Genomic DNA, 14075 nt, shown 5'->3' with positions numbered 1-14075 from the left:
TTGCTTTTTTGTTGCTTTTGTGCCGATGTTTCTTTGTTTCTTTGCATGCTGTGATGGTATGGTATTAACCATTTTCCATCCTTCATCCTCAAAATGTTTATCTCTCTTTCATTTGGATTGGTATGTTTGCCTCAGTTTTATCACTGCCACTTGGGGCTATGCACCTCAATCTGATTCACAAGAAGCAGTTATTTAAGAAGAACAGCTGTTACATTGCAAAGGCCTAAACGCTAACGAGGTGTTATGGAAGATAGCCCTTTTAACAATGGAGGTCTTCCTAATTAATATTTGGGAGAATTGGCTCAATTCTCATTGTTCTTAATTGGTAGGGCATTTCAATGTAGTCTCTTTAAACAAAACAAGGAATTTGGTCATATAATCAATCCTCCATTGTTCAGTGGATAAGTTATCATTTTTGGCCAATAAATGGCAAAGTTCAATTACTCTTATTTTCTCTTTTTCAAATTTTTCTATCCACTGAGTTCTATTCCATCTGTAAACTGGATTTTGGATAATTTATTGCTTGCAATTAGCTGAATTCCTACTCTTTTCATTCTCACAGATATTCTAGACAGAGAATCTAAGTCTGTTTACTAGTACACTTTTCTTTTGTGTGAATTCTGTCTAGATATCTGCCAACAGGCCAAATATATCTTGATGAGAGTAAGAGTTTAGCTTGTTCTGCTTCTTTCATCAACTTGTTCTCAGAGTACCTGTTCAGAGTGCTTTGAAGGGCATGGAAAGAGAAGACTTCTCAGTCTGGGTAAACATTATTATGACAAATTAGTATCTAGAGCAATAGCATGTGAAAAAATTTTGCAAGCATGTAAGAGCAAAAAAGGCAGTTCTTTCAAGGGTACCTGGAAGTTTATTTTGTACCAATGTTGCGCTAAAAATATTTTGTCACTTTATAACAGAGTGCCTACACACAAAATATGTGAGCTTTAATATCATTTTTATTAAGAGTTTTGGAAAAAATACTTTCAAGAAAGATTAAAAGCAAGCGTTTAAGAAGTACAAAGGCGCATCTAATTAGGCATTTTTCTTTCAATAAACCCCACTTTTTAAAGACTTGTATCCACAATAAATAGAGAGCATATTAAGATAAAATATTAATTTGTGTTGCCCCCCATTATCACATTTCTTTTATTAAAATACTTTCCCCATTAAATAAGTTACAAGTGTAATTTAAATTTCTCAGGGCATTTTTTTCATTCTACCTTCCACAGTACTTTTGCTTCTACCATTTTGCTTCATGTAAAGTTTTGTAATGAGTGATAATTTTTTTTCGTATCATAATGTGATTATTATGTTTTGTATATTGAGTGATTGTATTATGAGCATTTGGTGTAAACTCTCTGTACTGTCTCATTTCCTCATCCATCACTGTCTGTCAATGGGCATGGTGCTGAGACCAGTGTTATCAGGTGACGACAGTACAGGAAGTGAGCCGCCATTATCACCCCCAGAAAGGCTCCCCATCAGACGCTCTAGTACCAGAGACAAAAACAGAAGAGGGGAAACATGTTTTCTACTGACAACAGGTGATTACACGTGTGCTTCTGATGGAGGCATCAGGAAAGGTAGGCCTGCATTTAAACAGCTCCTATGAGGTGACTTAGCAGTTAAGCGATGCGAATATGTGGAATGCGAATGCTCTTTCATCTTTTTCTTAGAAAGATTGTACTTAGTGCTCTTTCCACTGTCTTCACATCTTCCTTTCTTTTAGACACGTACTAATTTTACTTGATTGTCATGTTGAAAAGCATTTCACACTTCTATATTTCCTGTTTTGCGATTTTTCTATGGGTAGAATTTAATGAAGCTTTAAAAATTTCTCACTTACCCAGTTATTTTAATGTAATGCATTTAGGAATGTTTAAATATTATTTTGTACAATTAATAACATTTACTAATTAGCTCTATATCTATATTTAGTAAGTAATTATGAGACAATGACCAATATTTTATTCAAATAAGATGTTCTGCATATTGTAATTTCTTATCCAGTTTGAGAGCAGTTTTTATCATATCTTGGGAATTAACAAAATACAAGATCCTTAAGCATACAGAACAGTATATCTAAATACTTGAGCAGTTATTTATGTACTTACTGAATTTTTCTTCAGGCTAATAATAATTTTAATTTATTACTCTTTTCAGTATATACTGAATATTGCCTGGCTCATTGAAGACACTTAAATATTTGTCGAATGAATACATTTTGTTGGCTGAGGATATAAAGAATACTAGAGCTCCACTCCATCACATGATTCTGTTTTCATTGATTATGCCTCTTTAACTCTTCCCTAGGTGCTGCTTTTTTAATTTTCTTTTGAGTAAAATTTAGCTGTCTTAGAGCTATTGGGCCCTTTTCCTTGTCCTTAATAAATTATTTGCGTACAAGTCACCTTTGTCAAAAGGCCAGTTTGCTCTTTGATTACCTTCATCTTTGTTGTCTCTAGTTGCTTTGTTGCTAAAATTATTTTTCTGTGCTAATTGAGATAATAGTGAAAAGTCTATAATTTCTTATGCAACGGAATGAATTTAAATGAAAAGACACTTTCATGTTAGCTATTGTCAAAAATATTGTGCTTATTTGCTATTCATTGTAGTTTCTCCCTCTGAACACTTATCTACTGTTAAGTCTATAATATTTCTTTTGTGACTCACTGTTCATTTAAAATATCTCATTGCCATGTTATACTTCTCTTTCATTTTCTCTGAACCCTTTCTCTTGTCCTTTCTTCTACATGTCTTTGAGTATCAAAGAGCAATGAAACTCTTCTTTTGTCTCTGCAAGGTGTGATATTTTAAATGCTACTTCATTTTGATTACTTTCATTCTCTGCATCTATGCTGTACAACAAAATGTAGTTCAATGATCTGAATAGGTTTGTTAGCTATTTTAAATTTAAGCATTATATAGAAATAATTTTTGAATATTTTATGAACATAGGTAATATACTATTGTAGTATTTAGACAAAGTTAAGAACATCAAATAATATCTAACCAATGATATATTATATTTATATATTTTAGCAAACTGTATATGCATGTATATATGTTTATATGTAGTATGTGGTTGATTATAAGTATTTTTGAGCATTACTTAAAGTATCATGTGAAATAGTTACACCAAGAGTACATGTTTCAGGAGTTATCTAGAACTTTTCTCTTCCATGCTAGACAATAGTTTGAATTTTAAACTGTCAAGGAGATTAAAGATGGAAAAAGACTATGCAAATTATAAGGTTCTATGTGAAGATATAGAATTTTTTTTGTAAAGTGGCATTTAATGAGCAAAGCAATTAATAAGATATTTAGTGTGTATGAAAAGTTGTCTCACAAATATAACTGATTTATCAAAGAGAGCATCATGGAAAATTTATAATTCTTTTATTCTGTCATTTCTCACTAAAATTAACTTCTTTTTCATTCTTGCTTAATTCTTTTGCAGCTTTGCTTTTTCCCCCCATTAGATCTGGTAACATTTCTGGCTGACTTCACCTAATCTCTGTGTGTTATCTTGTCATGTCTTTCAGGACTTCATCATTTCTCACTCTCTCTCATTTTATGCAGATGATAGATTTCTTCTATTTCTACCATTTAACCACCATGTGAAATCTTGTTTTATCATTCAAGTTGTCTACTAATTTGATTGTAGAATTCTTAATATTCTCCCCTATATAAATAGAAAGAAATGACTATTTCCATTGAACTCCTTTTTATGGTCATATATACTGATAGTATATTATAACAAGTATTAGTATGTTTCTATCTATAGTTGGGAAACAATAAGAACACATATGAATTCCCTAAAAGTGCAAGTTCTCAATATGTAGAGTTGATATTCATATTTATGCAGAATATTTATTAGGAAAACATCACAAACAAAAAATAATGCTCACTGACTGTATTCAGATAAGCAATTTCAATACTACTTCAAATAAACTCATACTGTTAAGAACAGTATAAAATGTAGAATATATTTATAAATTAGCACAAAGTTCAATATTATTTATTCTCAGAAACTATGTTTTTGGCCATTCTATTCAGTAAAAGTAAGATTAGGAAATTTTAAACCAATTTTCTTGTTGCAATTAAAGACTAAATAAGAAATGAATTTATATGAATAACCTAATTTTACTGATTTACTAATTATTACTAAGTTAATATATTTTCAAATGAATACTGAGATTATGTTTATTAAAAATAAAATGGTATGCATCTAAAATTTATAGTCTTTGATTAAAAAACTGATTCAAAAATAATTGAACATCTGTCACAGTAATTGATTTACATAAAGCTAGGGATAATAATATAAAACAATGAAACATGTTTGACTTCCTGGTGACTCTTGGATACTGTTGAGAGAAGATGTACATTTCCTATATATATGCTTAATTCTTTTGCAGCTTTGCTTTCCCCCTGCCCCCTTAGATTTGGTAGCATTTCTGAGTAACTTCACCTAATCTTTGTTTTTTTGGTTTTTGGTTTTTGGTTTGTTTTTTTTTTTTTTTGCTTTTTGGGTCACAACTGGCGATGCACAGGGGTACAAGGGTTACTCCTAGTTCTTCACTCAGGAATTACTCCTGGCAGTGCTCTGGGGACCATATGGGATGCTGGGAATCAAACGCGGGTTGGCTTCGTGCATGACAAACGCCCTACCCGCTGTGCTATTGCTCTAGCACCATCTTGTCTTTTCTTATAAAAATTATTGATAGCATCCTGTCTGATTCATGCATATTTAACCTGTTTTTAAAATCTAAATCATTTTAGAGTCTAGTTTATATTTTTATTTTATACAGACAATTAGAAAAAGTTATTTCAAAAATTCTCCAAATTGTGTGTCCAATCCATTTACAGGATAACAGTTACAAGTATCCTTCCAACCATGCTATGAAGTCAATTTAATAACAAACTAAATACAACTAGAACTATTTAAGATATCCTCCCAATAACTATTTACTCATTAATGAGGAGAAAAAAGCGCACAAAGCAACTCCTGTTTTAACCTTAAAATATTAACAAAACATAATGTTAGATCATTTTCTCAGTAGCAGAAATTGTTTCCTAGAGAAGTTTACCACAAGTGCAGAAATGTCAACCAAAATATACAAGAAGACATTTTGTGTGCTGGAAGTTTGTGTGTATTTACATTGAGAATGAGTACTACAGAAAAATGTGTATATGAATGCTCATAAATCAAAACAACAGTAAATTTCTTAGATAAGTTCTCCTTTCATGAATTCTTCCAAGAAAATCCCATAAAAATATATTAAAAAGAAAAGTAGCTTGGAGGACCACAAAATTAGAAAGTAAAGTAATAAAAAGGAAAAAAAGAAGATTAAATTGTTTTTAATTCCAGGCAGGGGAGAGTCAACTAATAATATCATACAATCAAATTCTGACTTAATTTTACTGAAATTATGACTCAATATATTTCACTCATTTTTGAAGTCTTTTTTTCTTTCTTTTTTAGTTCAGGGCTTAGGAATGGACTTTCTCTGTATAGTCACTAAATAATGGCATTATTTATTAATGTCATTATTTGAGATCCATCCTATTAACACTATAAATCATAAAGATTATAAAAAGTGGAAAAAGACTTGTTAAAGTTAAGCATGCTTAGGGAGCAGAGAGATAGTACAGAGGGTGGGGATGCTTGCCTTGCATGTGGCTCACCCAGTTTCATACCTGGCACCCAACATGGTTCCTCTGAGCCCTGCCAGGAGTAATCCCTGAGCGAAGAGCCAGAAATAAGGTCTGAGCACAGTTGGGTGTGGCCCCCAAACTAAAACAAATTAAACAAAATAGAAGAATAAAAAGAGAGAGAAAAAAAAGAATGTTAAGCATGGCTTAATAGTTTGGTAAATAATGAAAAACTAAAAGACAAAAGTTAGACTATTAGTTCTTTTAGGAACTTCTAAATTTAAAATTTTTAACCAGCTTATATCTTACTTAAGTTGCTTTGCTTAATTTTTAAGAGTTCTGGTGTAGTATAAACCAAATTCACATCAATATAAACTATAATCTAGGAAAACATAGGTTTTGAATTATTGGCACTGTAATTTGTGATTTTTACAATTTTGGAAATGGCAGCTAGAGTAAATTTACTCTTTTGTAGTAAGTTTTAACTTACTCTTACAGTAAATTTACTCTTTTGGAAGTGATGGATATGGTAAACATTTTTAGTTATAAATTACTTCAATATTGATTTATTTGTAAACAAATTTTTTTAGTTAAAATGATAGTACTTTTTCTTACCCTGCATGGTGTTGTTTGTCTACTTTCTGGTTGAATTCAACTGATATCTGTGCATTTTTTCATAAAAGGATATGAAAAATCCAGAAGCTTAAACAACATAGCGGGCTTGGCAGGCAATGCTCTGAGGCTCTCTCCAGTCACATCACCCTACAACTCTCCTTGTCCTCTGAGGCGCTCTCGATCTCCTATCCCATCTATCTTGTAAACCAAATTGCATCAGTCAGCTAAATTGTATTAACTCAAGTACTGTTTACCCCATATTGAAAATAATTAAATGTAGAGTTACTCCAATCTCCATTAATACAATATAAATCCTGCATGATACCACTATCTGAGGTCAGAAATGCCATTTGGATAGCTAATGAATCTTATCCTGACTTCAAAGATTATCTAAAGTAGTGCTACTACTTCTCCATATTAATTGCCCTGATCGTCTCTTGCAATAAAACAACAGATAGTGTCAGATATCGGCCAGTACAACAACACATACATATACCTTCAGGGAGACATATTTAAAATAATGTGCTTCCAAACGCCGAACACTTCATTGGATATCTATTGTTTTGGTTTTTCTTCTTCTTCTTTTTGGATGACTTTCTAATATATTTTGAAAATGTCTGGGATCCTATTTTGATTGCACATAAGTCTTTGGTGAGCTAATTTGCATGGACTGTCTTGTCTCTGTCACCTGAAAGCAGTGTCTCAGTTTTGGAAATCAAGGATGGCTCAGGATGTCTGTACTTGCCGCAATCCATCCTGCTGATATGAAAGTATTGACTTACTTTTCTGCATGTGGGGGAGGGCAAATTTCCTCTGACGATATTTTCCTTAACTCTTTAAAAGAAATATTTGTTTTAAATAATTTAATTTCTTAATTCATTGACTTCTATTGAAAAGTATTGTATTAGTGTTCTGAATGTCTCTGGTTGTTTGCACACAGATAACTGCAGAGAGGTTGTTATTACTGGTTACACGCAAGCTGAGGCCAGAGCTCTTACTTAATGGCTTGGGAAAGGCACAAAACACGAGAGAAAGGTAACTGCCAGCCAGGCATGCATTGTTTAGCCAGGAATTGCTGCTTGGTATTAAAGTCATTTTTTCAAACCCCAGAATTTGTCATAATTTTTAGAGGCAGAGTGCCAAATATCACCCAAAACTCTCGTGTCTTTTTCTCCCTCCCTTCTTTTATTAACAAATCTTAATTTTATTATTTATTCTATTTCTTAATTTTGGTATTAACATCAAGGAGCATTGGTGTTCATGGGAGGCTTTCTTGATCAGCCTTAAATTTCTGACTCATAGGATTTATTCAATTTTCAGGCAGTGTTTAATCAGGTGCTTTGTCCTGTATGTTGTTCTGTTTGTCTGTCTTAGCCCCCTGTCTTAACTGTATACCATCTGTCTCCATGAAGTACAGAAACACCTCGATATAAGAAGTTCATGATTATTGTCCTAGGTATTCTCCCCTAGTGCCTGCCTTCTTTACTATTTGGAACAGCCTCTCTTCTTTATGTATAAATTAACAATGCCCTGTAGTCTACCTAATTGGTACTGTGAACCTCTGTGATAAGCAGGATGTAGGTAGCAATATTACCATTGAATTTGTGGTCTGTTGCAGTGACCGTTTCTGCAACCTAGAAACCAGCATTCATCATTACTCTAGAACAACCCCCCTAGGGACTCTAATTTAGTCCAGTGGAAGGAATTTTGTTTACACATTCATATGAATGCAATAGCAATAGTGTATCTGCTTATTGAGCATGTGAAGGAAGAAAAATGCCATTATATGAATTGACTGAAAATTTCTCTAAGGCATTCAGGATCCTTGAGATTGTTCATTGATTCTTAATTTTATGTTTCCTCTTTGTTAGGAATACATTGTCACTTTACTATTGACCACATTACATGTACTACTCCATATCCCCAAACCCTATAGCATGATCTGCATGTCAGAGATCTTGTACAGCAGTGTATTTACCCAGACGTATATATCGGATACCTAGAGATTCAGTGATGTTTTGATAACTGTACACATAGAAAGTAATAATATCATACAGCTTTATTGTAAAAGAATTAATATACTGTCTGGTGCTGCTGTTATTGACTGCAGTGTTATACAGAATGTTTCATGGATTTTTGACTGCTGAAAAGGGGACAATGGAATTTAGCCATACCAAGGACTGTTCTGGAAACAGACTTCTGCTGCTGATCGTGCCCTTATGTGACCAGGTTGCACTTGGAAGAGGTTCTTTCTCAACTTCTTGAGTCATTTAAAGTTTATATAAGAAGTGATTGGAACTCATTTGGTGCTTCCCATATGAGTGGTCTGCTTGTGGACTGGCCAGTGTCCGTGAAACAATGTAAATACCAACATGTATGTGCATGGGATAACAGCTTTGGCCATCTTACTTCAAAGGAAGGCATATTCCTGACCAACATCTCTGAAGCTTCAAATACTGCCCAGACCTCTGTGAATTACCCTTCCTGGGCCCACAGTAGATTGTGCTGTGAACCATACAAGGCCGTGATATTGGTGTAGTTTAGGTCTGTCTTAATATCCCAATTTTGTTGTTGGTTAAATTCATGAACATTGATTGTGTAATTTCCTTATAAGCCCCTTAAATAATCAGCTTGTAATATGACGTTGTGAAATTTCAGTGCCTACTTATCAAAAATGACTTATTTTTAGACTCATATTTGTTTAATTCTGGAAAGTCATGATGGCAAAATATAACCTCACCATCATTATTCATAGCTTAAGTCTTTTGTCATTGTTACCTCCAATTATAAATATTTAAAAAAATTCTGGCAATGAGAGTATTTTTTTATTAAATGATTAAAGAGCAATGTCATTATATAGTGGAATAGTAACCAAATTATATCTTAAAATGTATATTTTGCATAAAAATTTATTCTTTAACTACTTTTTGTGAGTTTTGTGGCCAGTGAAACTTGTGTTTGTCTATAACTGTTGTAGTTGAAACTGTAAAAGAAATCTTTACTTTGCTTACTAAATATTTCTAGAATCTATAAGTTCCCCTGGAATTCTGAATATAATATATATATAATTATGAACCCCTGTATTGTGGACCTTTTGTGAACATATCAAGGTGCATGTACAACCTTGTAACAACTGATAAAAATGTAACAACTGAACTGAAGAATAAAAGGCAAAGGAGCTGGGGCAAACTTCTAAAAATAAAAGGCAAACTTGAATCCTATCTGATTAAATTATTCATATTCTTTTCTTGGCTCTTCTGTTTGTTTTGGAGTTTTCACTATTTTCATGCTTCCTTGTCTAAAACCAGATATGTAAAAAAGAATTTGGGATGGAAGAATTTATAAATATACATAGTTATCACTTTCATTCAAATATTCAGCTGAAAGCCAGTGTTTTCCTTTTCTTAGTGTTTAGCCTTGCTTACATTTCTCTCATAACTCTGATAGAAAATAATTAATTATTATGGTCTCTAATATTTACATGGCATGTTGTGACTAGTACTGAATTTTCACTCCCACTCTCCAATTTAATCATCCCAGAAGTGATAAAGGTAGTTTTTTTTTTGTTTTAACTAGTCAAATTGTTCTTTAGTTTTAATTTAAGTACCAGAAAGGCAAAACTATTCTCTTTAAGAATCTACCTTGTCTTGTATGGTTTAAGTATTCACTGAGACTTTTGCAGTAAAAGCGTTATAGTCAAACATGAGTTTGTTTCATTTTGGAGTAACCTTTGTTCAGCACCACAGATCCCTGCTGAAAGAGAACTATTCCATTTAAATGATAAGATTATGTATACATTTATTTAGCTTCTAAGAGTTAGAATGAACTCAACTCTAAAGGGTTAAATGAAAAGCGAAATAAGGTTAGATAATCCAATACTTACCTATAAAGTATCAGCAGATGCTTTTCTCTGATTAAAACTGTTTACTGTTTATTAAAGAACAATAAGTAAATGATTAAGTCATGGTACTTAGAAAAATAATCTGCCCTTCAAAAACTAGAAATTGAGCTTCCATATGACCCCGCAATTCCACTTCTGGGAATATATCCTGAGGATGTAAAAGAACACAGTAGAAATGACATCTGTACCTATATATTCATTGCAGCTCTGTTCACAATAGCCAAAATTTGGAAACAATTCGTGTGCCCTAAAGCAGATGATTGGTTAAAGAAACTTTGGCACATCTACACAATGGAATACTATGCAGCTGTTAAGAGAGATTAAGTAATGAAATTTGCTTATAAATGAATAAACATGGAGAGTATCATGCTAAGTGAAATGAGTCAGAAAGAGAAGGACAGACATAGAAGGACTGCACTCATTTGTGGAGTGTAGGGTAGCATCACTTGTACTGACACCCAAGGACAGTAGATATAAGACCCGGGAGATTGCCCCATAGCTGCAAGACTGCTTCATGAGCGGAGGGAAGAAGGCAGATGGAATAGAGAAGGGATCACTAAGAAAATGATGGCTGGAGGAACCAGTTGGGATGGGAGAAGCATGCTGAAAGTATATGATGGACCAAGCATGATGACCTCTCAGTGTCTGTGTTGTAAGCTATAATACCCAAAAGTAGAGTGAGAGAGTATGGGGAATATTGTCTGCCATAGAGGCAGGGGAGGGTGAAAGAGGGGGAGTATACCCGGGATATTGGTGGTGGGGAATGTGCACTGGTGGAGGGATGGGTGTTTGATCATTGTGATATTGTAACCCAAAAATGAAAGCTTGTAACTATCTCACAGTGATTCAATAAAATTAAAAAAAAAAGAATCTGTCCAAGTATGATTACTGAAAAATGTTTCTAAACAATGGTGTCATGGTCTTATATGTATGTACTATATAAAGACAAAGTATGTAGGAAGGGGAGATAATATATATTAATAGGTAACAATTACCATCAAATTTTGATTAAAAATCAAGATTAAATAGTCATAAATGAAAGTGGAGATATTCTTTCGTTTTGGAATGATCACAAGACACATTAATGGAATAGCGTTAGTGAACTTCAGAGACAATGAATACGTTAAAAGGCACTATTACAAAGCAGCTACTCTGGAGGATTTATAATATACTTGAAGACAGAGTTAAATGAACCTATTAAGTATTAAAATCCATGGGCATTTATAATGATTAAAATATGTGGTTTAACTTTTTTGCACTGAAAAAATTGTATCCTTTCATTTTTTCCCTGCCAAAGTTTAATTGTTTAACTGTTTGAACATTATTAAATTTTAGATGTGTATTCGCTTTCCCATATGAAGGGTTCAGTTTATTAATGATTATCTTAAATTTTAAATATCATTTTATTCCTTAAATCAATTCTGTTGGAAGGATATTCCATTTTTATTATTTGTCTAAAAGTTTTAATTATTCAATTGAATTAATATAACAATTTATTTTCTTTTACTTTTCTACTTCTTATACTATCATGTCAAAATTATGAACCACTAATTATGTATTTAAACATTAAAATCTTGAGACTATGGCAAAGCTTTTGAGTAACCAAAACCTGTCACACACTTAAAAATTTAAACTTTAATTTTGAGGGCCATTTTAAGTTCAGAGCAAAATACTGTGAAAAAGTATAGAGTTCACTACCTACCCCTCACTCAGGTCCTTCTCTACTGCCTACATTTTACAGCACAGTAATATAATAATCACAAGAGTGAACTTATATTGGCATGTCATCATCACATAAGTTCATAGTTTTCAATAGGTATTTTTCTTGGCACTGAAAATCCCATAAATTTAGTAAATGTATATGACATTACCACCACTGTGCCTCAAACAGAATAGTTTTGCTACCCTAAAATTCATCTGTACTCAATCCTCTTCTATGTTTAACCATGAGAAATCATGAGGATTTTTATATCTCCATAGATTTGTCTTGTTCACAATGTCAATATAGTTAAAATCATATTGTACACAGTTTTTACAACTAGGCTTCTTTCACTTAGTAATATGCATTTAAGTTTACTCCATATCAGTTCATAACCTGATAGTTCATTCTTTTCAGGACTAAATACTATTTTGTAATACATTTTGCTCATTCACCTACTGATAAATGATTTTAAGTTCTGTCATTTATGAATAAAATGGGAATAAAGGTCTATGTGCAGATTTTTGCAAACACCTGTTTTCAAATCACTTGGAAATTAAAATCAAGAATTATAATTTCTGGTGACGGTAAGTTATTTGCACTTCTTTTGTCATTTTATCATAGTCCATAGAAAATCTTCAGTTCTCTTAATTCATTTTCTCTGTCAATTGTGTTTATCATTCATATGTTATTTATGGAATAGCTATTGATTCACTTCAGACTGTAAATATGTTGTTTGATTTAAATTTTTAATAGAGTATGGTAAAATTATTATGGGAATCAGTTTAAATTTTATTATAGTTCCATTATTTGTATCCCACAAATAAAATGTTTTATTTGCCTTTTCTTCCTTTTGTTTTCTGGTATTAAGATAGTTTATTAGCATTTCTATTTTTTTTCCTATTTTCTAATAAAATTTTAAAAAATCAGCAGTTTGGTGTTGGAAAAATAGTACAGGAATAAGGTATTTGCCTTGAGCACGGCTAAGCCATCTTGCAATGGCAATCTTATATGGTTTCCTAGCAATGTGAAGAGTAATCCCTGAGTGCAGATTTAAAAGTTTGCTTTGAGTATACTTATGCCCAGCTCAAAAATATTTAAAAAATTGAGAGTTAAGCGCATCTTCACTGTTGTATAATATTTTGATCAGGAGAGTTTTTTTGTGACTTATTTCGACTGAAAATATTGATTTACAGAATATTAAAAGTTTAGTTACCATAATTTATTTTTTAATTTTTTAAATGTTTTGATTTTTACTCTCCCCACCCTCCTCCTTCTAATAGAATGACTTTTGTATGGCTATGTTTGTCTGATGGTACCCTTGACCAACCTACTGACCAGAATAGGTTTTGTATTCTTTTTTTTAAAAAAAATGTTTATTTTAATTGAATACACAGTTACAAGGTTGTTCATGATTGGGTTTCAGTCATATAATGTTCCAACACTATCCCTCCACCAGTGTATTTTTCCTACCACCAATGTCCCCAGTTCTCCCCCTGCCTCTCTACCCTGCCTCTATCTTTATAATAGACACTTTTCTTCTCTCCCTTCCTCTCTCCCTTCTCCCCACCCCATCCCTCCCTCCTTCTCCCCACCTCTCTCCTCTCTTCTCTCTCTCTCTCTCTCTCTCTCTCTCTCTCTCTCTCAATTTCTCTCTCCTTTTGGGCATTATGGTTTTCAGTACAAAAACTGCAGTGTTATCATGTATATCCCTTTATCTATTTTCAACACTCAGTTCTTATCCAGAGTGATCATTTCCAACTATTATTGTCATACTGGTCCCTTCTCTTCCTAACTGCCCTTTGCCCCACACAAACTTGTGATAATTTTCTAACCATTAACCAATCCTCCTAGTTACCCTAATCTAATAAACTGCTTTCTGATAGTCATTACATTTTATATCAAATAGCAGCAAGTAAGACTGACATTATCATTAACAGGACAACTCAGCTACACCATAATTCAAAATCACTTTGAATTGAATCATTTAATCTATTTTATTAAATATATCAGAATTTCTGGGCTGGAGCAATAGCACAGGGGGTACAGCATTTGCCTTGCATGCGACCAACCTGGATTCAATTTTTCTGCCCCTCTCAGCCTGGCAAGCTACCAAGAGTATCTCGCCCGCATGGCAGAGCCTGGAAAGCTACCCGTGGCATATTTGATATGCTCAAAACAGTAACAGCAAGTCTCACAATGAAG

The 14075-nt window shown here is 32.9% G+C and overlaps 1 protein-coding gene across 15 annotated transcripts in view; it reads left to right on the top strand.

Moving 5' to 3' along the window:
* The window catches only part of KCNC2 (potassium voltage-gated channel subfamily C member 2), a 222478-nt gene that overhangs the window by 184443 nt on the left and 23960 nt on the right, over positions 1–14075 (top strand). For 2 of the 15 annotated variants that reach the window (XM_055117999.1, XM_055118000.1), the window contains exons 4-5: positions 1419–1583; positions 8381–9515. In XM_055117999.1, coding sequence (XP_054973974.1) covers positions 1419–1583; positions 8381–8535 — 320 coding nt within the window. In that variant the 3' untranslated portion in view covers positions 8536–9515. Of the gene's footprint in view, positions 1–135; positions 1398–1418; positions 1584–2163; positions 9516–14075 lie in introns of those variants that run through there. The other 13 variants (XR_008626937.1, XM_055118006.1, XM_055118003.1 and 10 more) reach the window with 13 other exon arrangements.

Source organism: Sorex araneus, chromosome 10 (assembly GCF_027595985.1).
Source record: "Sorex araneus isolate mSorAra2 chromosome 10, mSorAra2.pri, whole genome shotgun sequence".
Lineage (NCBI taxonomy): Eukaryota > Metazoa > Chordata > Mammalia > Eulipotyphla > Soricidae > Sorex > Sorex araneus.
Note: the sequence above shows the minus strand (reverse complement) of the source record. Positions and strands in the feature narration are given on the sequence as shown.